General features: G+C 43.9%; 1 protein-coding gene across 8 annotated transcripts in view; it reads right to left on the minus strand.

The window, feature by feature from the left end:
- GRK4 (G protein-coupled receptor kinase 4) overlaps positions 1 to 27,369 on the minus strand; it is a 103,507-nt gene that overhangs the window by 51,124 nt on the left and 25,014 nt on the right. For 4 of the 8 annotated variants that reach the window (XM_040489066.1, XM_040489071.1, XM_040489061.1 and 1 more), the window contains exons 2-8: positions 21,746 to 21,841; positions 15,074 to 15,186; positions 11,193 to 11,273; positions 6,660 to 6,689; positions 6,386 to 6,489; positions 2,140 to 2,232; positions 350 to 413 (exon numbers count right to left, since the gene is read on the minus strand). In XM_040489066.1, the coding sequence (XP_040345000.1) occupies positions 350 to 413; positions 2,140 to 2,232; positions 6,386 to 6,489; positions 6,660 to 6,689; positions 11,193 to 11,273; positions 15,074 to 15,186; positions 21,746 to 21,841 (581 nt within the window). The remainder of the gene's footprint in view (positions 1 to 349; positions 414 to 2,139; positions 2,233 to 6,385; positions 6,490 to 6,659; positions 6,690 to 11,192; positions 11,274 to 15,073; positions 15,187 to 21,745; positions 21,842 to 27,369) is intronic. The other 4 variants (XM_040489073.1, XM_040489078.1, XM_040489070.1 and 1 more) reach the window with 4 other exon arrangements.

The raw sequence follows: 27,369 nt of genomic DNA on the forward strand, positions 1-27,369 counted from the left end.
GTAACAGAAAGTCCACAATATGGACACAGAATCATCTTTTCAGTCGGGACAAACTGAGCTTGAACATCGGACAATCAAACACAGGAAAACAGCTTCCATAAGAAACATGAAGTGAAGAAAAAATCACAATGATAGCACATTTCTTTCCACATCTCCGAATTTTTTAAAAGCATGTAGCAAAGCACCTTTTGTTCGAAGTTCAATCTTAACTCACATGGTTGGCTAAAATTATTCCCAAAACACACGGTGAGGAAATAAAGGTATTGGTAAAGTTGAAGCACGTCTTTTCGTTCCCTTGCTATCTTACTTTTCTAGAAGTATTGCTTATGGTTAGTCACACATTACTTACCTCCCCAAATCCGCCTCTTCCTAGAACTCTGTAATGTCTAAACGTGTCCTTTGTTATTGGTTGCCTAATTAATTAAAAAAACAAAAAGCTTCAGGTCTCACATCACATTGTTATTTTAAAACAGAAAAGCCAGGGCGCCTGGGTGGCGCAGTCCGACTTCTGCCGCGTCCGACTTCTGCCATGTCACGATCTCGCGGTCCGTGAGTTCGAGCCCCGCGTCAGGCTCTGGGCTGATGGCTCAGAGCCTGGAGCCTGTTTCCGATTCTGTGTCTCCCTCTCTCTCTGTCCCTCCCCCGTTCATGCTCTGTCTCTCTCTGTCCCAAAAATAAATAAACGTTGAAAAAAAAAATTTAAAAAATAAAAAATAAAAAAATAAAACAGAAAAGCCTACCTAGCTCTTGTCCTGCTTTATTTATGAAAGCATGCTGTTCAAAGCAAGTGCCTGGGGCACGGTGCCTGTGCTCAGGGACTCCATCCCCTCTGCTGACACAGCTCTCTGCACTAAGAGGCAGATGCGCACGTCAACATTGAAGATTTACCGGATACACTGAAGATACATATGGAACAGTCCAAGTATCTTTGCTAATTAAAGACAGGTCAGCAACTAGTCCACACTATGAAATACTTATGAATCGGGCCGGTCAGAAAGCTGCAGAGGAAAATGATAGATCTACAGTGCACTATCCTTTGGGAGAAGAACCTCAGAGGACATGTTCATCCTCAACGTCTCGAAAGAAATGTACATGAAGTAGAACTGGAAATTTAAACAATCAATCAAAACAACAGTGACACTGGTGGCAGCTAACACTTTTTGAACACTTACTTTGTACACCAAGCACTGCTGAGTATCTTACACACATTTTTCAGGTGGCCTCAGCAGCCCCGTGGGGTAGATTATAGAATTACCTCTATTTTACAGAACAAGGACCCGATGCTCATGAAGGTCAGGTCTTTTGACTGAGCCCACATGGCTTGTACAAAGCTGAGCAGGGCTCAGACCACAAGACTGAACCAGTGTGCACTGGTTTATACTTCTGTGAATCCAGGATACGTTTTATTTTCTCACTACTATACCCACAGGGCTAACTGGCCATTTTATTTTATTTTATTCTATTATTATTATTATTATTATTGTTTATTTTTGACAGAGAGAGAGAGAGAGAGAGAGAGAGAGAGTGCAAGTGTGAGCTGGGGAGGGGCAGAGAGAGAGGGAGACAGAATCTGAAGCAGGCTCCAGGCTCTGAGGCGTCAGCACAGAGCCCAACGTGGGGCTCGAACCCACCAACGGTGAGATTGTGACCGGGGCCAAAGTCGTATGCTTAACCGACTGAGCCACCCAGGCGTAACTGGCCATTTTATTTATTTTTTTTATTTTATTTTTTTCAACGTTTATTTATTTCTGGGACAGAGAGAGACAGAGCATGAACGGGGTTGGGGCAGAGAGAGAGGGAGACACAGAATCGGAAACAGGCTCCAGGCTCTGAGCCATCAGCCCAGAGCCTGACGCGGGGCTCGAACTCACGGACCGCGAGATCGTGACCTGGCTGAAGTCGGACGCCCAACCGACTGCGCCACCCAGGCGCCCCATAACTGGCCATTTTAAAAAGACAGAACGGAGTCAACTAAATCAGAAGAAATTATATAACACATATTAATAATTTCTGTATAAAAATACCATATACAGCCCAAGATTTCTAATAGTATTTTGACAGATGGGAAAGTATACATCTATCAGTACACATTCTGAGAAGTCACTACTTGTTTTTGTTGAATTCTAAATTAGAACATACCTTTCCAGCCACTTCCACTGTAGAAATCGAGAAAAATATGAACTTTCTTGATATTCTTCAAATGGTTCTCCACTTAAATAGTTATGAACAAATCTAGAAAAAGATTTTATATAATTCTATACATCTGCTGCATTACAGCAGGAAAACAGCTGCGTTCAGTACAGTCATGAACACTGGATATGGGAAATCAATCGTTATACACAATTAAATATATTGAGGTTTGCAAGTATAGAATTCCACACTAGTTTCTAATGTTATCACTAAAAATATGAAGGCAAGAATTCAGAAGAAATGAAATTGGTTTACCCTCCCAAAGTCAAAAGTTCTTTTTATGTATATGTACTCAAGGTGTGTGTGTGTGTGTGTGTGTGTGTGTGTGTGTGCATGTGCGTGTGTGCAGGAGTGCACACGTGTGCATACACCCAAACATGTGTATTTCAGCAGGGAATGTAAACATTTTGTATATAAGATTAGAATGAATATCTAAATGATAATAGTCATATGACAGAAAATGTTAATATGTGACACCACCTTTTTTAAACATTGAAACTAAAGCATCCAATGAATTATTTTATGCTATACACTTCCTGAATTTTTGTGCAATTAGTCATGCTTCTAAAGTTTTATTTATAATTTTATTACAGAAGTAATAATTTTTTTTTTTAATTTGAGATAGAGAGAGCACAAGTGGGGAGAGGGGCAGAGGGAGAGGGAGAAAGAGAATCTTAAGCAGGCTCCACGGTCGGTGTAGAGCCCTATAGGGGACTCAATCCCACAACCCTTGGAACATTACCTGAGCTAAAACCAAGAGTCGGACACTCACCCAATTGAGCCACCCAGATGCCCCAAAGTAATAAAATTCTTATTTGGAGAGTCAGTAAGGGACAGAATGTGGTCTGTCATTTAAAATTGTTTTCAATGTTTATTTCTTTTTGAGAGACAGAGCGTGAGCAAGGGAGGGGCAGAGAGAGAGGGAGACACAGAAATCGGAAGCAGGCTCCAGGCTCCAAGCTGTCAGCACAGAGCCCGACGCGGGGCTTCAAGTTGCAGACCATGAGACCATGACCTGAGCCGAAGTCAAACACTTAACTGACTGAGCCACCCAGGAGCCCCCATAGTCTGTCATTTAAAACAGCTCATTAGTCAGTAAGCATCTAACGACTAGATTGTCAGCAGTGCGCAAGACACTGGAGGGACAATTTTAGATTAGGCTTACCCTGAAGAATCTGGCCACTCAAACAGGGAGACTGGTAAGATAGCGTGCCATTAGGAGAAGAGTGCCACCAGAGTTGTTACAGCCGTGCCTGGTGTGCTCGGAACACCTCTCCTGGGAAAGGAGGTGTAGGGAGACTTTGTGAAGGTGGCGTCTGAGCTGAATAGGAGTCACCCTGAGGAAGGGAGAAGGGAGGGTCTCCCAAGCAAAGGCAGAACTCCGAATGGGAAAAGATCATAGTCGTCATGGGGGATTGCCAGCAGGCCAGTAGCTGAAGGGGCTCCAGCATTTTTACTGGTCGTTAGAGTTGAGCAATCAGGGGCGCCTGCGTGGCTCAGTCGGTTGAAGGTCTGACTCTTGACTTCAGCTCAGGTCACGATCTTACAGTCATGGGATCAAGCCCCACACGGGGCTCCATGCTGAGTGGGGAGCCTGCTTGGGATTCCCTCTCTCTCCCTCCGCCTCTCTCCACGGCTGGCGTGTGTTCTCTCTAAAAGAAAAAATAATCTGAGGAAGCCACTTGATTTCACTTCATTTGGTAAAAGGAGGTTATTCACAGGCTCTTGGACTCATTAGTGTTACAGCACAGTGATTCTCAAAATGTGTTCGGAGGATCTCTGTGGATTCTGAGACCTTGTCAGTCGGGGGTGGGCAGGCGGTTAATAAGGAAACTATATTTGTACTATACTTGTTATAATGCTAAGACATCATGTACCTTTTAAAAACTTCATTTTCAGGGGCACCTGGGTGGCTCAGTCAGTTAAGCGTCCAACCTTGGCTCAGGTCATGATCTCACACTTTGTGAGTTCGAGCCCCATATTGGGCTCATTGCTGTCAGCACACAGCGAGCTTCGGATCCTCTGTCCCCCTGTCTCCCTGCCCCCTCCCCACTGGTTGTCTCTCTCTCTCTCAAAATAAATAAATACACGTGAAAAAAAAACAAAACATCTCATTTCCACAGAGCGTTTTCCAGAAGCATAAGACATAGGATATCATTGCTCTGACGGCTAGGAGAATGCTTGTGTCTTTTTATTTTTAAAAACATAAGCCACATATCCAAAAGTGTTTAATAGTGTAATGGCGTCAGGAGATGGGGAAGTTCGAAACGGCTGCCGTAGACAACCTTAGACCTGAGCGCTGTTCTGGAGGCTATGAAGATCGCCTCCACATTTCCTAGTGTCCCCAACCTGGTCCAGCTCCCTCAGCCTCCCCCTCAGCCTTTAGGTGCAGTCTTTGTGGACACTCTTCTCTTGGTCACAGACTAGGAGAGGGCAGGTCACTGGCAACCTGCCCTACACTTGTGGGAGACTCAACAATGACAGAAACACATTTGGGTCCTAATCCCTGGAACCTGGGACTGTCACCTTACATGGCAACAGGGACTCTGCAAATGTGACTGAGTTAAGGGGCTTGAGAGGGAAAACGATCCTGGATTATCTGGGTGGGCCCTAAATGCCATCACACGTGTCCTTGTAAAAGGGAGACTGAGGGAGCTTTGGACACACAGAGTAAGAAAAGGCTATGTGAAGATGGAAGCAGAGAGAAGCTTGAGAATGCTGTACTGCTGGTTTTGAAGGTGGAGTAAGGGGCCATGAGCCAAGAAATGTATTCCTAGAAGCTGGAAAAAAACAAGAAAATGGATTCTCCCCTACATTCTCAAATGGATCAAGGCCCTGCTGACACCTTGATTTCTGCCCAGCGACACTGCTTTCAGACCTTTGGCCTCTAGAACTGCAAGAAAATAAATGTGTGTTGCTTTAGGCCACCAAGATTGTGGCAATTTGTTACAGCAGCAATTGGCAACTAATACCGACGTCTCGGTTACTCCACTCGGTTATAAGCTCCCTAGGAGTTCACTGTTGCTCATCATTTTATTCCTGGAAACTAGATCAATGACAGGCACATAGTATGTGCTTAAATAAATGTCTTCCAAAAAATAAGTAATAAGTGAAGACTCTACACTGTATATTTCCTTAGGGCATGTAAGAATGTAAACTCAAGTCAGCAGCATTTTATGCTGTTTTGTCCTCTACCATAACTTCAACCCAAAGAAGCAAACTATCATGACTTGGAATCCATCTCCCAAAAACTATGTTGAAGTCCTAACCTTGAACCTGTATACTGACCTTACCTGGAAATAGGGTCATTGCAGATATAATTAGTTAAGATGAGGTCACCCTGGAGTAGGATGGGCCCTAGTCCAATATGACTGGTGCCCTTATTAGAAAAGGAGAAAACACAGGGACAAAAACCCAAGGGAAGAAGGCCACGTGACAGCAGAGATTGAAATGCAGCGGGTGCAGGCCCAAAACATCAGGACTCCTGGCCACCGCCAGAAACAAGAGGAGGTGAGGAAGAGCCCTCTCCTCAAGTCTGCAGAGAGTACGACCCTGCAGAGAGTATGACTTCAGACTTGCAGCTTCCAGACTGTGAGCATAAAGTTCTGTTGTTCGAAGCCTCCTAAGTCTGTGGGACTTTGTTACGGCAGCCTTGGGAAAAGGACACAGTCCCTGACATAGAGTCGGCACTCAACAAGTACCAGTTGAATGAATGAGTAAGTGATACACGAATGCTGCCTAACTGTACAAAGGACCACATGTGTCTCAGGCCAGATCACTCCAGAAACCATTCTTTCTTCCTATGTACAGAAGGATGCCAGATTCACTCAAAGTGCTCTGACTTAGAATTTTCCTGTCCACATTGCAAACAGCCAGAGAAAAGAAATTTTCAGCGAGTGCCGAGGTCTTTAAAAAACAACATTTTATGCCAGTCTTTTCATCCCAGACACAAGCATTTTAGAAGGCTGAGCTGAGGGGCCAGGGGCCCACAAAACCTGTGCACACACTGGCTCTCCACAATGTGACCCATTTCAGTGTGTCATTTACATCTGTGGGATTATCACCCTTCGTTTAGCTCTACCTAGTGACAGTGACCATTTTCTTTTGGAAAGTACTCCAATAAGAACTTGTCTCCTGCAGGGAGGCCCCCCGGGAGCCCCCGTCTCAGTCTGTGTAGGGCCGGACCGGTGCTCACCTGGTGCACTCCTCAAAGACGTCCTTGGAGGGGTTCTCCTTCAGTCTCAACCTACATTCTTGCAAAACACGTGAAGGTATTTCTGGTAAAGGGGCTGCCGATTTCTTAGTACAGAACAAATCAAATGCATAACAATTAGTGCTTTCATAATTTACCAATTGTAAACAGAACCTAAAGCTTGCTGTAAAAAAAAAATTATAACATCAAGTGTATGAAATAACAAGCCAAAATGCCACCTTCACCCTGCACCCCAGTCCCGTTTTCCAGAGCTCACTGTGTTGTCCACCTTTTTAGATCTTTCCCTCTGCAAATAAAACCAGAAAGACAAGCAAGGTTGTCAAGAGGCATCTGTACACCGTTTTCACAGCATTATTCACAACATCCAACCTTTCACATTTAAATATGACGTTAGCTGTGCTTTGTATATGACCTTCATCAGGTTGAGCAAGTTCCGTTCCGTTCCTAATTTGTTGGATACGTGCATTAGGAAGGAGTCTTTGGATTTTGTCAAATGTTTTTTCTGCCTCTACTAAGATGATCATGTGACAGGTTTTGTCCTTTATGAATATGCTCTATTATATTAATTGATTATCAGATGTTGAATCAACTTTGCATTCCTAGAATAAATTTCACTGGGCTTTGGTCATGATTCTTTAAAACTGTGAATCAAATGACTGAATTTTAATACTTGGGAATACTGAAAAGAAAACTAAGAAAAACTAAAGTGAGAAAAAAGAAAGGCAAGAGTGAATATACACAGTCTTGCCTTACTTTTAGATGCCTTAAGAATTCTGCATTGCTGGAATTTGAATAAAGGAGTTCCCTTTTCAAGATGCAAAAAAGGATGCTTGTTGTTTTTAAAGAAAAGACAGGAAAAAGAAAATCTACAATAAGGATGTGACCCATTGTTATTTTTACATAAAGCACAAGAATAGTTTCCCCAGTTGATGTTAAGAAAAAAAAAAAGCTTTCAAGTTACACCATCTTCAGGCCGCCCATAAACACCCCTCACTGAGCCACAGAGGCATGTGCACCCCTCCGCTCCCCTTCTACATTTGCTACATCCGTCAGGATTCCTTTTAAATTACGTCTTTTGGTGCACCTGGCTGGCTCAGTCAATACAGCATGCAACTCTTGACCTCAGGGTTGTAGATTTGAGCTCCATGGTGGGTGCAGAGATGACTTAAAAATAAAATCTTTAGAGCATCTGGGTGGCTCACTCAGTTAAGTATCTGACTTCGGCTCAGGTCATGATCTCGCGGTTTGTGAGTGCGAGCCCCGCTTGGGGTAAGCCTTGCTTCTCTCTCTCTCTCTCTCTTTCCCCCTCTCTCTCCCATTCTCTCTCTCTCTCTCTCTCTCTCTCTCTCTCTCTGTCTCTCTGCCCCTTACTCGCTTGCACCCTCTCTCTCAAAAAATAAAATAAAATATTTTAAAAATAAATACATAAAGTCTTTCTTCTTTTTTTTTTAATTTTTTTTCAACGTTTTTTATTTATTTTTGGGACAGAGAGAGACAGAGCATGAACTGGGGAGGGGCAGAGAGAGAGGGAGACACAGAGTCAGAAACGCTCCAGGCTCCGAGCCATCAGCCCAGAGCCTGACGCGGGGCTCGAACTCACGGACCGCGAGATCGTGACCTGGCTGATGTCGGACGCTTAACAGACTGCGCCACCCAGGCGCCCCTAAAGTCTTTCTTCTTGACAACCTCCCTTGCTATGTCAGTATTTCTTCCGGAAAGGTAAAGGGAAAAAAAGAGGTAACAAAAAGATAAAAGAACTTGATAGGTGGGAGGGAAAGATAGTGGCAGAGTAGGAGGCCCCGGGGCTTGCCTTGTCCCAGGAATACAACTACATAACTAAAGAAATACCCCAGGAGTCGATCTGAAAACTGGCAGAAAAAAATCCACAACTAGAGAAGAGGCCACATCAAAAAAGATAGAAATGTGGGGATGCGGCTTGGGAGAGAAACAAATCATGGCCATGACGGTGGGGAGGGAGTCGTGAAGAAGGAGGAGACAGACCAGCACACAGGGGAGCACATGGGGAAATCGAACCCCAATAGCAATTGGCTTGGAAAGAGACAGGGCCCGAATTTCATGAGTTCTTGCAACCAGTGGGGCTTAAAGCCTGGAGTTTGAAAGGTCAGTTTGAAAGGCCACTCTGACTGGCGTGAGGGGATATCTGAGTGTGGTTTTGATTTGTATTTCCCTGAGAAGGAGCGACGTTGAGCATCTTTTCATGTGCCCGTTGGCCATCTGGATGTCTTCTTTAGAGAAGTGTCTATTCATGTTTTCTGCCCATTTCTTCACTGGGTTAGTTTTTCGGGCGTGGAGTTTGGTGAGCTCTTTATAGATTTTGGATACTAGCCCTTTGTCCAATATGTCATTTGCAAATATCTTTTCCCATTCCGTTGGTTGCCTTTTAGTTTTGATGGTTGTTTCCTTTGCTGTGCAGAAGCTTTTTATCTTCATAAGGTCCTAGTAGTTCATTTTTGCTTTTAATTCCCTTGCCTTTGGGGATGTGTCGAGTAAGAGACTGCTACGGCTGAGGTCAGAGAGGTCTTTTCCTGCTTTCTCCTCTAGGGTTTTGATGGTTTCCTGTCTCACATTCAGGTCCTTTATCCATTTTGAGTTTATTTTTGTGAATGGTGTGAGAAAGTGGTCTAGTTTCAACCTTCTGCATGTTGCTGTCCAGTTCTCCCAGCACCATTTGTTAAAGAGACTGTCTTTTTTCCATTGGATGTTCTTTCCTGCTTTGTCAAAGATGAGTTGGCCATACGTTTGTGGGTCTAGTTCTGGGGTTTCTATTCTATTCCATTGGTCTATGTGTCTGTTTTTGTGCCATGGACCACTTTCTTACACCAGACACAAAAATAAACTCAAAACGGATGAAAGACCTAAATGTGAGACAAGAAATCCATCAAAATCCTACAGGAGAAAACAGGCAGCAACCTCTTTGACCCTGGCCGTGGCAACTTCTTACTTGACACATCTCCAGAGGCAAAGGAAGTAAAAGCAAAAATGAACTACTTTTCCAAAGAAGACATCCAGATGGCCAACAGACACATGAAAAGATGCTCAACGTCACTCATCATCAGGGAAATACAAATCAAAACCGCAGTGAGATGCCACCTCACACCTGTCAAAATGCCTAAAATTAACCACTCAGGAAACAACAGATGTTGGCAAGGATGCAGAGAAGGGGGAACCCTTTTGCACTGTTGGTGCAAGTGGAAACTGGTGCAGTCACTCTGGAAAACGATATGAAGGTTCCCCCAAAAGTTAAAAATGAATAGGTAGGTAGGTAGTTAAAGAACTATCCTACAATCTAGTAATTGCACTACTGGGTATTTACCCAAAGAACACAAGAACACTAATTCAAAGGGATACATGCACCTCTGTGTTTATAGCATCATTATCTACAATAGCCAAACTATGGAGGCACCCGAGTGTCTATTGACTGATGAATGGATAAAGAAGATGTGGTATATGGTGTATACAATGGAATATTACTCAGCCATGAAAAACGAATGCCATCTTACTTGCAACGACATGGATAGAGCTAGAGAATATAATGCTAAGTGAAATTCATCAGAGAAAGACAAATACCATGTGATTTTACTCATATGTGGAATTTAAGAAACAAAAGAGATGAACACGCGGGAGGGGGAAGAAAGAGAGGGAAGCAAACCATAAGAGACTCTTAATGATAGAAAACAAACTGATGGTCACCAGAGGGCAGGTGGCATGGTGGGAGAAATAGATGATGGAGATTAAGGATAACACTCAGGGGGAAAATTAAAACAATGTTTCAATGATTCATTCTATAATCATTGTGAATACAGCTATACAATAATTTCAATGTCAAAATTATTTTTAATGTAAAAAAAAAGGTTTATTCCTGTTGTCAAAAAAATAATCCTATTCAGTGATTTAAGTTCAAAAATAAAAAATAAACGAGCTCAATGCAACTTCCCATCAATTCCTCCCAATCAGTGACTTGGGGGTATCTTTAAGTACGTGGATGCTGTAGCAGCTGTGTTGGAAAAGAATGATCTAGGAGCCATGGTAGTGAGGCTGGAGGCTAAGACAAACGCAAGCTTTGGAGTCAAAACCTATCCGGTCCGAACAACACCTCTGCGTCTGCTGATTGTGCGTATATCTCTGTACCCACCTGCTAGTCCACTGGCCTTCTCCCCTTGTACCAGCGAGCTCCCCCTGCTTGATGGCTCCACCATCCTCAGTGAGCCAGGCTCAACAACCGAATATTTTGGACTCAATCTCACTACGCTGTTCTCCAACCCCATCTCTACACGTTTGATGCCTGGCCCTGGCACTTCCCAGCTGTGTAACCTTTGGGAAGTCACTCAACCACTCGGATCTTCAGTCTTCTCATATGAAAATAGACATAATAATGTACCCAACTCAGAGGACTCTTACTTGTTACATGTACATGGCTTAGAGCGGTTTTCTAAACTGTAAGAATCTACCAAGTCAAAAATAGAAACTAAGACTCATTAAAGCTTTTAGGAGAAAAATATTATTTTCGGTCCAAGACAGACACATGAAATTCTCTAATTCTGTATTCTGTTTGAGGATACAGAAACTTTTAAATTTGTTGAATCAACTTTCTAAGAGATTTGTTAATTTCCTCACTGACTCAAAAGAAAATGCATACGAGGAATATTTATAAGAAATTAAAATTTTTAACATACTTGCCATATCTTACCCAACTAAGTAAAAATGGTTATGTACTCTAATTATTTCAGCAAGTATTTACAACTCTGCGCATGTAAAGAAGAAAACGCACCTCAGCAGCACTGAAGAACGTGTCTAAGATGGACAGTCCATAACTTCCGCGGTCTTCGTCATCAGCCACTTCATATTCTGCCTGATGGTAGAGATGAGAACAAAGAAAAATGGTAGTTAAGCTTCGCCGGCTTCACAATGTTTCAAATTCTCTGACATACACAATTCACTTAGGACCCTACGAACCACAGAGTAGCTCTAACTGATTTGCTATCGATCGAGGATCTGCAGCTCTTCTTTGGGAAACTAAGGGCAACGAGGGGAGATAACAGTTTTCTTTAAAGGGTGAATAATGCAGTAGAGCAACACATCCAGTAATGCTCTGTCGTATTACACTTTCAGCCCTTACATGTGGCCAAGTAAAATAGAATCAAATAAACAGCTTGGGTTGTTCTAGGCAATAGCATTTTAGAAATGCCCAAGAGGCACTTCAGGAGAACCTGAGTGCAGAGCTCCCAGAGAAGTCACATCCCTTCACAGGTGTCAGATGAGGGACCTTAAGACAGGACACTACCACACAGGCCAGAAAACAGAGGAAAGGTCAAGGCAGAACCTGATCGATATCTAAGCACCTACAAAGGATAGGCAAGGAAGAAGCAGAAGAAAGAGAAGAGAGAAAACCAGAGGAGAAATCATAAAAGCCTGGATAAGAATTTCAAGAAGAAGGTACTCGACAATGTCAACAGACCTGGAGACTCAGGCATGAGGAGGCCTCCGTGCAGCCACCGGGCTCTGCAAGTCGGGGCCTCAGAAGAGCAGTGAAACTAGCCAGATGGGGCCGAAGAGGTTGGTGAGGAAACAAAGACCAAAGGAAGTGCGTCGACTGAGCCTCACACTTGCTGCTGCATCCTCCCCAACACAGGAGCCACGGCCATCAGGCTGACGGCCAGCCAGAGCCAGCTTCACGTTCTGTGCTCAAGGGCACTACTCACCTTGACTGGGAACTAGACACTGTTTACTTAAAGAACCTTCAACTTACATTCTGGATGCTAGATGGCACGTAATGAGTGGGAGAGAAAGCCCTGTGATTTTGTGACCATCCTTTGACACATCAGCCTGGCAGGCAGCAGTGTCCAGTTATTCCAACACGAATCTAGTCATTGCTGACCTGGGCTCTGCAGATGGGATTAAACTCTTTACCAGTGACTTCAAGTAAAGGATATTATTTTAGATAATCTGGGCGGGACTGATTCAGTCAGCTGAAAGGCACGTTAAGGCCAGAGCTGAGGCTTCCTCAGAGGAGTTCTACCTGAGGACAGCAGCTTCTCTCCTTTTGGAGGGTTCCCTCCTGCCCTACAGATTTCAGACTCTCCTGACCAGACCTCACAGTCATGTAAGCCAATTCCTCGCAATAGATCTCTTAATAAATATCTCCTCTTGGCTCTGTTTCTCTCACTGAACACTGACACAGAGGCCCTTAATTCAGTCAACAAACACGGAGCAGAGAAGAGAGCGAACAGCCATGCCAGGCGCCAGGAGGCAGAGAGATCAGACGCCATGTCTGCACTCCAGAAGCTCCAAGGACCTGTAACCGCCTCCCACAAGGGTGGTTCCAGGAGCAAGTGCCCCACACACGGCCTCATCAGGTGTCATCATCGCCCCACACAGCTAGCACCAAAACCAGACCAGAGCAGAACCTGTCACGCCAGTCAACTGGCGGTCCCCAGTCTCGTAACACCGCCAGGAGGTCCAAACCTGAACCAGCTTTAGCAAAGCAGCTTAGCCATTTTGAAATAAAGAAGAATCATAGGTCCTTAAATTCTTAAAATACAGCAGCTTGGCAAATGTAAGCCAATGCACGAAGACATATCCACACTCTACTCCTGGACAAGGGTAAGGCGTGCCCCACCACACCAAGTTCTGGCTGGAAAAAAAAATTACCTCCTTTCAAAGCCCTGTCTTATTCTAGTAAAGGTGCCAGGAAGGAAAGGGCTGCAGGAGCTCCAGGGAGAATAGGTAAGAGTCTCACACGTTTTTCTGAAAGAATTCAGGTGTACTCCATTCTATTGTGCTTTGCTTTATTGCACTTCACAAATAATGTGCTGTGTTTTTTTGTTTGTTTTTGTTTTTTGGGTTTGTTTTGTTTTGTTTTGTTTTGTTTTACAAATTGAAGGTTTGTAACAACCCTGCAACCAGCAAGTCTATTGGTGTCATTTTTCCAACATCACTTGCTCAGGTCATGTCTCTGTCACATCTGGAAATGTCTGCTATATTTCAAGCTTCTTCATCATTATTATGTTTGTTACGGTGATCTGTGATCAGTGCTCTTTGATGTCACTTGTAACTGTTTGGGGGCGACATGAACTGCACTCATATGAGGCTTGATAAATGAGGTGCATGTTCTTACTGCTCCACGGACCGGTCATTCCCTCTCTCTCCCTCTCTTTCCTGGGACACAGCAGTATTGAAATTAGGCCAATTAATAACACTACAATGGCTTCTAAGTGTTCAAGCAAAAGAAGAGCCAATCAATGTGGCAAACTTGTGTTTTGTCTTATTGTGAGACACAGCCACAGACACCCCAAGTCAGCAACCCCCACCATGGTCAGTCAGCAGCCATGGAGACCAAAGCAAGACCCTCCACCAGCAAAAAGATGACAGCTTCATGAAAGGTCAGATGACAGCATTTTTAGCAGCAGAGTATTTTTTAATTAAGGTATATACATTGTTTTTTTAGAATAATGTTATTGTACAGTTGATAGATTACAGTATAGTGTGGACATAACTTTTTTTTAATGTTTATTTATTTTTTTGAAAGAGAGTGACAGAGGATCTGAAGCTGGCTCCAGGCTCTGTGCTGACAGCAGAAAACCCGATGCGGGGCTCGAACCCACCAACCATAAGATCGTGACCTGAGCCAAAGTCAGGACACTTAACCGACTGAACCACCCAGGTGCCCCTAGACGTAACTTTGATATGCAACGGGAAACAGAAAAGTTCATTTGATTCACTTCATTGCGATATTCACTTGTAGGGACTAAGTTTAAGAATTCCCTGAGTTTGCACCAATGGGTTAACAGGACTCAGGGCGGAAAGCCACCACAGGGCAAAAGCGCCCCCAGTGTAGAACAAAGCATGGAGCGGAAAGCCGCTTCCACAGGACGAAAGCGTCCGAGAACGGGTAGAAGTGGAAAGCCCCACAGCAGGATGAAAATGTCCAGAGCTAATTAGCAAGAAAAATGCCTTGTCAACCCTCAGGTAGCATGCTCTGACACTGCCCCTGGATAATTTAAGATAAACAGACACGGTGCCCGGTGCCTGCAGTAAAAACAGCCGTCTGCTCGGAGCCAGGACTTTGATTTGTGTTGACCCTAACCCCTAACACTGCATACCTTTGAAACCCCCTTCCTCTCACACACGAGTTAATGATCACTGTTTTATCGTCTCTTTCTGCATGTCCATCACATTTGTAAGCCTTCTGATCCTAGTGAATACGGAGCAAGGACCCTTACTCTGGGCTCTTGTCTCCTCTCCAACATTAGCCTGTCTCGTGTTTAATTCTGCATCCACTCTCTTGCTGGACAAGAGAGAACTCCAGACTCAAATTCTGCAACATTCGCTTCACTGACATGGTCTGGAACTGGACCTGACCCGCAATATCTCCAAGTGTGCCTGCACTGACCATATGTTAGAAGGAGGGTCACCTGCTTCCAGACCCCAGCTGGCCCCAGACAACTGAAACCCGGAAGGCAAAACTGCAGACAAGAGGGAATATTATATAGGGACTTCCATACCAAGGTAACACGACACCAAGAAACTAGTTTATCCCCTCTTACCATCATTGCCAAGGTCTACTTAACTTAGATCAAAGTTTTTAGGTCGAGTCTCTTAATTTTCAAAAGCACAAGACTGGGTGGTTCAACACTGAGATAAATTGCTCACCACTACGTCTAGGAATTTGATGTATATCTTTAGATCATGTCTTGTATCACAGAATTGCCTGAAGAGAAGTCTTCCTATTGGCTGCTTGTCACAAAGGCTGTTATAATCCTTTTCTGGGTGGAGAAAGGGGATAAGAAATGAACAAATATATTCATTACAATTCAGAAAGTGATTTTCTGAGCCTGCCATTTTCACCTGATAAAATAAAATCAATAATAGTATTTGCAGTATTTTTTTTTTAACTACTGGTTTGTTTACTAATCTAGACTGGGTTATCATGAATATTTATAATCCATCCACGGAGCAAAAGGTAGCTGGAAGAATTGATAAAAGTGTGTGAAGCAAACTGGAAATGTCCCTGCTCCCCTTCAAAAGGATTTATGTAGGGGAGCAGTATTCCCTGGGGAACTGAGCAGTCAAGATCACAGTGAAGGAAAAAGGGGGCAAGAAAGAGACCTGGCCCTGTCCTTGTACAGGCCTAACCCCCCCAGTGTATTTGGGACAAATTGTATGTGGTGAAATACATGACAGGATGTACTAAATTACATTTTTTAAAATTCTTTGCCATTTTGCTACCATTTTACACTTTTACAAGTTACAAACATTATATATTCTTAATTATTTTTTTTTAAAGACACACACTGAGATTTTATTTTATTTTAGAGAGAGAGAGTGAGTACGTGCATAAGTTGGGGGAGGGGCGGTTAGAGGGAGAGAGAGAGAATCTTTTTTTTTTTTTTTTATATGAAATTTATTGTCAAATTGGTTTCCATACAACACCCAGTGCTCATCCCAAAAGGTGCCCTCCTCAATACCCATCACCCACCCTCTCCTCCCTCCCACCCCCCATCAACCCTCAGTTTGCTCTCAGTTCTCAACAGTCTCTTATGCTTTGGCTCGGGAGAGAGAGAGAATCTTAAGCAGGCTCTATGCCCAGTGCAGACTCCTACTCTGGGCTCGATCTCACAACCATGAGATCATGACCTGAGCTGAAATCAAGAGTCAGACACTGAACCAACTGAACCATGCAGGTGCCCCTCTGCTTAATTGTTTTTCAACTGTTTTTTTTTTTTTTTTTCAGTGGGATAATATGTTATATACCTTAACCTTACCCCAAACACTGATACTGTTTTGAGAACAAGGCACTAATATTTAGTCAAAGTATCTAGAGGGATATAAAACAAAAATGATGGGAGTGCCAGGGTGACTCAGTTGGTTAAGTGTCCAATTCTTGATCTCAGCTCAGTTCTTGATTTCACGGTCGTGAGTTCAAGTCCCACAATGGGCTCCACTCTGGGCACAAAGACTACTTAAAACAAACAAACAAACAAACACAAAAATGTTATGTTCAAAATAGGCTAATTTAAAAATTGAGAAAATCAGTTGCTCTGAACCTGAAATGAACGTTATGTTCAGGTACTCTTTTTTTTTTTAAATGTTTTTAAACGTTATTTTTGAGACAGAGAGAGACAGAGCATGAACAGGGGAGGGGCAGAGAGAGAAGGTGACACAGAATCTGAAATGGGCTCCAGGCTCTGAGCTGTCAGCACAGAGCCCGATGTGGGGCTCAAACTCACGGAGTGTGAGATCATGACCTGAGCCGAAGTCAGACACTTAACCGACTGAGCCACCCAGGCACCCCTCAGGTACTCTTAAAGTGGCCCTAAAGCTGAAGAATTAAATAAAATTTGTGAAAAATAAGCAAGCCATAACAAATTCCTCAATTAACAGGTTTGTTAATGCCAAGTAATTAGTGGAATCTAAATCCGACTTTGGATCGCTGAATTTGCATATAGAAAAGGATATGCAAGGATGTAGATATTTTGGTTGCCAGTGCATAATCGCTTGTTTCAACAAACAACAGTTTTGCAGAGGAAGGCGCTGCAAAGCCGATGGCCAGAGTTCAACATGTGCGGTGGGAGACCCCTGTGGGACATCCCGGGTTTAAGCACTGCTCCATAAGGACACCCGGGGAGCTCAATCAGTTAAGCCTCCGGCTCTTGACCTCAGCTCAGGTCATGCTCTCAAGGTTTGTGGGATCGAGACCCAAGTGGGGCTTCGTGGAGACTGCTTAGGATTCTGTCTCTCCCTCACTCTCTGACCCTTCCCTGCTCTCTCTCCCTCTAACCCCTCCCCCGTTCATGTGCACACGGGCTCACTCTCTCTCTCTCTCAAAATAAATAAACTTAAAAAAAAAAAAAAGTTTTGTTTTGTTTTAAAAAGAACTGCTCCAGAGCCCAGATGTGGGGAAGAGAGTGACACAGGAGGAGGAAGCCACCGCAGCGGGTCAGGAGGGAACAGCCTGGCAGGGAAGAAGACAATGTTACGCTCCAGCTTAATCTGGTTTATCTGGTAAAGCCAAACATCTGAAGTTTACGGGGGTGGGGGCGTAACTGTGGGTACATAGTTGAGATTGTTTTGCATTTTCTATTTATATCATCCTTAGACGCTAAAAATACTTGGTTAGAGATGGATTCCATTCAAACTTTCCAAATTCATTTCTTGATTACCCTTAATTTCATCTGCAACTCTGTTAGATAGGAGTCCTTACTTGTAAGGGAAGCTACCTAAATGGCTCTACAAGTCTTAATTCCCGTTCAGCAGGAAGAACGTAAGATCCTAAAGCTCAGATACCGTATAAATTTCTATCCTAACTATAAAATCTCTGAGGAAATGATCACATGATGCAAGCCACATTTGCTGAAAGATCTTTAAAAACATAAACACAGGGTAAGAGCCCCTTGGATGTTTCTGGAAGGAAGCGGGGCAAAATCAAAGAGCACGAGGAGGTCTAGAACAAGGCCGGGTCACGTGACACGCGCCTCGCTCCGTCTGGAAAATGACGCTGCCGCCCTCTGCCCACAGCGCTGGGTAAGGGCAGGGACTGGGGGGACTCCCCACACACACCTGGCTGAACGGGCTGTCCATCAATGGGAGTTTGATTCTGGGGACAGGCCGGTCCTGCAGCGTGGTGAGCAGGCAGCAGGGACGTTCAGACTGGACAGCACTGATGTGGGCACCTCACGGGAAAAGGTCTAATTTTACCCAGTCCAGTCGTCTTAGATTGGCTCAGGTACATTAGCAAAAACGATGCACGGCTCCAAAAGACCTTAATTCTAGTCCTCCCCTTGTATTTGGGTGGTGGGAACATAGGTGATTATTTAGTCAATAAAGTCCTTTTTCTATTTCAAAATATTTCATCACACAATTTTCTCCATCCTGCAGTAATTCAATATTTTCCCACTGATGACATTAACAGCAGAACCCTAGAGAAATGACAGCAACATCACAACACCCGTGGGAAGTAATATAATCAGGGAATTAAAAAAAAAAAAAGTTTCTCTAAACCAGTCGAAAACAAACCTGGCATTTAAATAATCACAAAAACTGTAAATCTATTTCCTTTTACCTTATCTGGCTCACAATTCTATTGATGATTTCACCTTTCCATGCATTAGATTTCACATGTTACCAAATCAAACACCATAAACCACAGAGATGCGCCACGAAATATGTGTCAGAAGCAGCAGCCACCCTCTTTCCGTCTTCCCGTCAGAAGCCCTGGTCCTGCAGGAACCGGAAGATCCAGCTTCTTCTTTTGACCCCTCAGAGGCTGCACAGTGAACCATCTACTGTCCCAGCCATGGGTGAGCAGACGCCCCACAGGGAGTTCAGGCCACAGAGAGGGGAAGAGCCCTGCCGTGGTAGACAGGGACAGGGAGGGCCAGCACCGGAGACTTCCAGGTCGGAGCCCTCAGGGCACCAGAGTCAAAGCCCGCTCCCCGAGAGGCACTCTCCCATGGGCAGCGTAGGGAGGGGAGCCAGCCACACGAGACACTGGGGTTTCTAAGTGCACCAAATTCTGAGGCAAGGATGAGCCACTTACCAAAAGCTCTCTTGCTTACTTTCAAAAGTGATCCTCCTTCAGTAAAAACACTAACTCTAAGTTTTATAGCTCATGGATTCTCTACAAGCCACCAATTTAGAACAACCAAAGGATGAACATTAGAAAGACCCAGCATGCGCCTACTACTGCACCAAATCAAACACACACGTAAACTAATAAAATAAACGGAGAGCTGCATACAAAGTAGAGGGTATCTGAGTGGAAACATCGTTTTATTCAGTGAGAAAGTCGGCTTGTACATCTTCCCTGAAGCAACTGCACTAATGTCACCAATTCACCCATTCCTTCATTCATTCACTTCACAAAACTGTGGGTGAAACAGAGACCTTGACCTTGGGATAAGTCCAGTGGCCGCTTGACCTCTCCGCTGACATGCCCACCAACCTGGGGCCACCCTGGCCCCCAGTTCTCTGGACCCATCCACTCCCCAGACTGCGCACAGACCCCCCTGGCTGTTCCTCCTTGGTCTGCTTTGCCCGAGCCACACCAGGATGTGAGGTCCTCTGAACCTGGTCAAGGGCCCTTTCTCCTCTTCCTGTCTCTAGGGAGAGCTTATCCACTCCCAGTCATGACTGCTAAACGCCATTGGGACACAGATCTCTCCCAGACCCAAACTCTTCCGATCTCTAAACATGAATGTGCCCCTTCCGTCCAAACAGAGCTCCTCACACCACGGACCCGATCTCAGTGGGTGGACCAGACGTGGAAGCCACCCTTAGCACCTCTACCCTTCCTACCTCCACATGTAAATCCAACTGATTCTACTTCCTAAACATCTCTCATGGCCATCCAATTTGGTCCCCTCCATCCCATGCCAAGCTGCCATCATTTCTTGCTCACACAAGGGCGACAGTCTCTCCCATGGCCTTCCTGCCTCTCTATCTACCCTGTCAATTACATGCCTCACCCTGAAGCCTGAGACGCCCTCCAGAGACGTGCGTCTACTTACATCATCCCTCTGCTGGAACTCTGACAACGCCACCTTTCTACTGAGATGAATGCCTTTACCAGGCCTACAAACCCTGCCTCCCTTCTCTCCTCTCATCCAGTGCCACTTTCCTTCTCCACCTCTCTGCTCTGGTACGACTGGCCTTTCCGATGTCCCTGGGAATTGCCATGCTCCGTCTCACTTTGGGGCCCTTGTACTTACCCAGCAGGTGAGAACTTTTCCTTCAGAGGGCTTACTGCAATTTGTAATTATGCTTATTTCTGCAATGATTTATTTCATAACTATCTCTGCCAAGAGGTCAGAAGTCATGTCTGCTTCTTAGCCACTGTTATTGGTGGCACCATTCGCAGTGCTTGGTACATAGAAGCAAATAAATGCTGACATTTAAAAGTTAACTAATGGAGTGGTACACCTTAGGCTCATACAATGTTATATGTAAATTATATCTCAATAAAAATAAAATTAATTTTTAAAAAAATGAAAATAAAAATTAATTTTAAATATAAAATATAAATAATAAATATAAAATAAAAATAAAAATTAATTTTTAAAAGCATGAAATGGCGGGGGGAAGGTTAACTAATGGGATATTTAATCTCATTTACTTCATTCTATGTACTAAAAACTACCCCCAAAGAATCAGAAGTATACAGAGGTAATTTATATGCAAATATACATGGATATATTTCTATGATCCTATGAATATATTCAATAGCATAAATAACCCCAAAGTAAAGCTTATAATATCTTAATTATAATGCATGCGTCAAATAATGGAATCAATCTTTGTATTAATCACTTGGGGCTACATGCAGAGAAAAATTACTATTGACACTATGGATCAAGTATCAGCTGACCCAAAGAAGCATGGCCAATAATCACATAAAAAGATGCTCAACATCATTCGTCATTAGTGAAATGCAAATCACACCGGCTAGGCTAACTATAATGAAAATAGCGTTGGCAAGGATGTGGAGAAACTGGAACTCTCGTATATTGCCGGTGGGAATGTAAAATGTGCAGCTGCCTTTGGAAAACAGTTTGCCAGTTCCTCAAAAGGTTAAGAAAAAGTTAAGCTTAGAGTTACCATCTGTAATAGGCTGAATAACAGCCTTCCCAAGGTATCAGGTCCTCATCCCTATAAATACGACCTTATTTGAAGGAAAAAAAAAAGAGAGAGCCTTTGCAAATATGATTATTTGCAAGGATCTTGAGATGGACGACTGTCCTGATTATCTGAGTGGGCCCTAAATGCAAACACGTGTATCCTTACAAGTGCCCAGAAATAAACATTCACCTTCACAGTCAATTGATTTTGGTAAAGGTACTAAGACAATTCAATAGTCATTCAATGAATGGTTCTGGAACAACTGGATATCCAATGCAAGAAAATGAAACTGGATCCCTTAAAAATGGCTAAAATGGTAATTTTAATGTGTACTCTACCACAAACACAAACACTTGTACATCAATGTTTCTAGCAGCATTATTCATAATAGACAAAAAGAAAAAAAAAAGGAAGCAACTCCTCTATCAACTGATGAATGGATAAACAAGAAGTGATATAACCATACAGTGAAATGTTACTTCCCAAGAAAAAGGAATTAAGTACTGATTCATGCTACCACATGGATGAACCTTGAAAACATTGTGTTCACTTCTAGAGAGATTAGTTGGGTCATGGGGAGAGGAAATTTTACTATATTACTCTTCTGTCCTATATAGAACAATGTGCACATATTACTTCTTAAAAGAATAACACCTAACAAATGGTACAGTGCCCGACGTGGGCCCCAGACTGGCACTATTTACTCACCAATGGAACATCTAAGCTCGCCGCACTGGCTGACAGGGGGCAGCTTCAGCATTTCCCTCCATTTTTTACTACGACCTCTTTTTTTGCCATATCCTCCTAAATTGGGGGAAAAAAGTATTTTTTTAATGATCAGAAATATCCAATATCTGTTTGAGTAGTTCGGTACCCATCGCGAGTAAAAATACAGTCTTAAAACAATTGGTCTTATCTAGAAGTCAGCTTGACAGAGTATAAAAATCCCAAGTGATACAATTAGTCACCGGCTCTATCATTTAGAAACTGTGTGACCTTGACCTTCCATAAGTAACTCTGCTGAGCCTCGGCTTCCAAATTTGTAAACCGGATGTAACATATCATACATGGCTGCATACCTAGTATGAATCAAACACCTGCAAAGTACAGGAAATACAATCCCACCCTTCCATTCTAGTGCGGGAGGTTTTAAAAAAACAACCAAAAAGCAGTTAATGATAAGTGATTAAAATATTAGCCAATCACACAGTGCTAAGTGGTATGAAACAAAATCAAGCAAGGTGAAGGTGAGATCAGAGAAGGCCTCTCAAGAGGGTCAAGCTTAGGCAGAGGCGTGAAGGATGTGAGGGAGTGAGTCTCTGGAAGATCTGGACGAAGAGTGTCCCCTAGAGAGACAAGAATGGTGGGAAAAGCTCTCAGGTCGTGTTTTTAGCAGATGGCAGGCACACTTGCGGTAAGCGGAGCATAGAGAGGCAAGAGTCTCTATGTTGTTTGTACATCTGAAACTAAGGTAATGTTGTGTGTCAACTATACTCAAATAGAAGAACATTTTTAATAGATAAGTAATGAAAATCTAAAAAGATAATATTTTAGAAAGATCTTTTTATTTAAAAAAAATTTTTTTTTTCAACGTTTATTTATTTTTGGGACAGAGAGAGACAGAGCATGAACGGGGGAGGGGCAGAGAGAGAGGGAGACACAGAATCGGAAACAGGCTCCAGGCTCTGAGCCATCAGCCCAGAGCCCGACGCGGGGCTCGAACTCCCGGACCGCGAGATCGTGACCCGGCTGAAGTCGGACGTCCAACCGACTGCGCCACCCAGGCGCCCCTAGAAAGATCTTTTTAAATAAGCGCCTTAAAAAAAATTTGGAACGCCTGGGTGACTCAGTTGGTTAAGCATCCTACTTGGGCTCAGGTCATGATCTCATGGTTTGTGAGTTCGCTCTGTGCTGACAGCTCGGAGCCTGGAGCCTGGAGCCTGCTTCGGATTGTGTCTCCCTCTCTCTCTGCCCCTCCCCTGCTCTCTGTCTGTCTGTCTCTCAAAAATAAACATTAAAAATAAAACCTCAGAGAAATTAGAACCTTCCATTTTAAGCCTTCTGAGGAGCTGAAATTTTACCAAATTTCATCCAAGAGAAAATATCACAGTTTTGGTGAGTGTGATTGGAAAGAATAGGGAAAGCCACGTTCCGGGAAGTGACGAGCTCGGCCTTGACCACCGCGAGCAGAGAACTGAGAGAAAGCCACCCGGAGGACAGCGGCATGGGCGAGCTCAGGAGAGAAGGCCTGAGCTGGAGACGCGGATTCGACGGCCAAACGGATACTGGTTGGACACGCAGGGGCTTCTTCCGTGGCCTTTTTGCTCCTCCTCTTACCACCCCTCCACCACCCCATTGCAACTGGGATCGGGACTCCGGACTTGTATCGCGACTGTAGGCTACATACACAGAGGTCCCGGAACACCTCAAGGTCAACCTGTTCAAATCAGACTCCATTTATCTTCCCCTCGAATTCAACCCTCTTTCCACACACTATGCCTCGAGTGGAGCTGGAAACTGCAGCACTAATTCTCTCTCTGACGTGCCCCACCCATTTATTCAGAAAGCATCTGCAGCTGAAGTCCCGTGTGCGGGGCACTGTCCGGGCACCAGGCACACAGTGGAGGGTCAGGTGGCCAGCGCTGCCTTCAGAGGCTCTCCTGTCCCCTACTCTCCTTGCCCACGCTATTAAAGATCATTAGCCTCTTCTTCTGACTGGCCTTCCTACCTCTGGTCTTCCCTTCCAGAGCCTCCTCCATACTGCCTTCCACGGTTACTTTCCTAAAATGCAAGTAACAGCCCCCTCCTGAGTCGAGGGATGAAGCAGAATAGAGCACAGCCCTGCCTACCATCATTCCACAGGCACACCATCCCCGAGCCACACTGTCCACAAAGGTCCCAAAGAAGCAAAAGCAGGTTCCATCCTGGACTGTCACTCTGGGCTTATTACTGTAGGCAAATCTCTACTCAGCTCAGGCAGAACCACCCCCACACAGCCTGCCCCGCCTTCCTAGGGAGATGCAGGGACTCCTTCCTCTCCATACCTTTTGCATCTTGAAAACATCTTCATTAAATCTCGATGGCAGGTTCTAGGTTAGTGGCCTCACTCTCAGTGTATCTCCAGCATTCAAAAAATGATAGAAGGAATAAATAAATGGACCTCCAGGTGCCCAGCACACTACGAGCAGTATACCGCACACAGCAGACACTAAAGGAAAAAGCTGGAGATGCTGACTACAGAGTATGGGTCAGAGGAAGGATGATACTGCCAAGGTCTAAGAGGAGGAGGAAGAAGTTAGTTTACTGAGTATTTATTATGTGCTGGGCACCTTTCTAGAAGCGTCATAAATATATTGACTCATTGAATCATCCCTCATCCTATGATGAAAACACTACAACTATTCGATTTTCTCAGATAAGGGACCAAAGCAAACGGGTCACATAACCTGTCCAACATGCCACAACCAGTGAGATGCGTGGGTCTGCCCCACTCCAGGAATCCTGTTTAATCATTACTGCTATTAAGAAGAAAAATGGTGTAACAAAGCCTTTTTTTAAAAGTACACAAACATTTAAAATAATTTGCCGTAAACGCATTTACAATTAAATCATGTTGTGAAATGAAAATAATATTAAACCAACATTTCCCAAACGTTGGAAGTGGTTATGGTGACGGCCCTAATACCAGGCAGCCCTTATTAGCACTGACTGTAAGCTAGCCACTCCGCTAGAAGATCCCGGTCTGCTCTCACTAGATCCTCCCATCAACCCTACAAGGTGAGTACTGCTGCTATACAGGTGCAAAGTTGTTTCAATCCTAATTTTATAGGTGAGGAAACTAAGGCACATGTATGTGAAATAATTGGCCCAAGGCATTATAAGCAGTAAACAGAAAAGCTGGGATTTGAGCCCATGTAATCACACTGGCCGAATGGGGACATCCCCTTTGTCACAATAGCTCAGTTTTTCTATCGGTAATTAGGACCACCAAGGGAAATGCATCTGGTGACCAAGAACTGGACCGAATAGCTCTCTGGCCTACAAATTCTGCTGGATGTTAAGAAGTTTAGGACTTGGTTTTCTACTATGAATACCATAATTGTGTTTATAACATATTCTGGGATATTATATACCATCCTAGTACAAGACACGCAGAAAATCACAATCATTAACTTGGCGTGTGTTATCCCAATCCATTTGTAAATCTGTGTGTATGTGTGTGTGTGTGTGTATGACTTTGAACACTATATTGCTTTAGAGGAAGATTCTTTTTTGTTTTGTCTTGTTGTTTTTATTTATTTTTGAGAGAGAGACACACAGACAGACAGAGCACGAGTAGGGGAGGGAGACACAGAGTCTGAAGCAGGCTCCAGGCTCTGAGCTGTCAGCACAGAGCCCGATGTGGGGCTCAAACCCACAAACCGTAAGATCATGACCTGAGCCTAAGCCAGATGTTTAACCGACTGAGCCACCCAGGCCCCCCTGGAGGAAAATTCTTAACCTGGCATCCACAGGCCGATATCAGGGTGTCCCTGAATTTGGACAGAAAAAAACTCACATTTAGCTTCACTAACTTCTGGCCAAAACTCATCATTTCTGTCAACCACAAATGTAGGCAAGAGTACCACAATATTAGTAGTACCTGTGACTTCATCACCAAGAAAATTCGGATTTTTCTATCATGTTACAGTTGTCAGAAATAACTCAAAATGTCATTTACACTCACACTGCTTTGAAATTACAACATTGGTGCCAGATCGTCCACAAGGGCTCAGGTGACGGGGCCAAGCAACCCCTAGGCAGCTCTGTGCCTGGTCGTTAATCATTCAGACTCCAAATGGCAGGTCCCACGCTCTCACGTGGATTGTCTAGTGACTCCCTACAACTGTGTTGATGGACGCACGGAAGCAGCTGTGTCAAAGGCCACCCCACAGCTTCAAAGCCCCACTCGGACTAACCAATGGCACCCTTCACACGGACAGATCTTTAAAGGACAAGCCTTTAACTTGCCTAGGTATTGCCTTGCTGCTTAATGCTCGGATAACAAAGCACTTCTTATAACACTATTCCATTAAATTTTACAATTATTTCAATATAATTGACTTCTGTTACGATCATATGTATACTATTTTATTTAGATTAAGAACTCCTACTCTAGAGGTTGCTAAATTAGCAGGAATGGTGTGTTACTGCATACACCACCCTACAACTTTTCCTACACAGCTCAGGCCATTTTGACACAGATTATCCACTTGTCCCAGGTGGGCTCCATGCTCCTCCTACCCCCAGCCCCCAGCCTCCAGCCTTGTGACCTTTGCCTTCTTTGTTTCATGACCCAAAAAGCTCTTCCTCAGCAAAGCTAGATCCCTCATCTCAGGTCTTTTCTTCTGGCCACCCAATCTGAACTTTCATGTCCTACCCCCATGCCTAACCCTTAGCATCCCCCTTCTCTGCTTTACTGTCTCTTCTTAGCCCTTATCACCGTCCACCATGCAATCTACTTAATGTATGCTATTGAGGACCTGTGTCTTCACAAGATTAGAGACACCCTGAAGAGAGGGGTTTATCTGTGTTATTCACAGTCATAATCCCAACAGCTACACGAGCACCTGGCATAAAATAAGCATTCAGTAAATATTTGGTGAATAAATGAATTTGTTTTAAATACTATATAAATATGCTATTTATCTATTTCCCATTAATAGTCATTTAATGTTCCTGGTTTCCAGTATTACAAATAATGTTACAACAAATATTCTTATAAATGTCTTCTTTACCACCATTTCTGCAGAGTGTAGACCTAGAAGGAGAGTTTTTGACCTGGGACATTAATGAGTACTTTTCACTTGTTCTCCGAAACCGTTGTCAGTTACCATGATTTCTTAAAATACAGCACACACACTGGGTGTAATTCCCTTGATAGGAGCCACTCAGGATTGCTTTTCACACGTACTATTAAGTTTGTAGTCAAAAAGAAGACACGTTCTCTTCCTTGAGTTTAAAACAACTTTGGTTAGTCAGAAGAAGAGCTCCATGGAGTGGAGAGGCTGAGACAAAGCCAAATAAACGTAATTCGCTTCCCTCTTAAAATCAGTTATAACCACAGGGCTCCAGAGTCTTCCATAAGAGTCTTCCCAAACTCTTATCATACCACAGAGTTGCAGACACAAATGTGATGGTGAGAATCAGGCATTCATGTTGAGCAGGGGGCCTCTCAAAGGTACACTGTGGTCACTGCATTCAGCAGGAAGCTACCTGCTGAAGCTGGCAAAGCCACCATCAGCCTGGGTTCTACATGACTGAACAACAGCACTGCCACCCAGCTGGACCAT

Source organism: Herpailurus yagouaroundi, unplaced genomic scaffold, assembly GCF_014898765.1.
Source record: "Herpailurus yagouaroundi ecotype Mexico unplaced genomic scaffold, PumYag 28, whole genome shotgun sequence".
Lineage (NCBI taxonomy): Eukaryota > Metazoa > Chordata > Mammalia > Carnivora > Felidae > Herpailurus > Herpailurus yagouaroundi.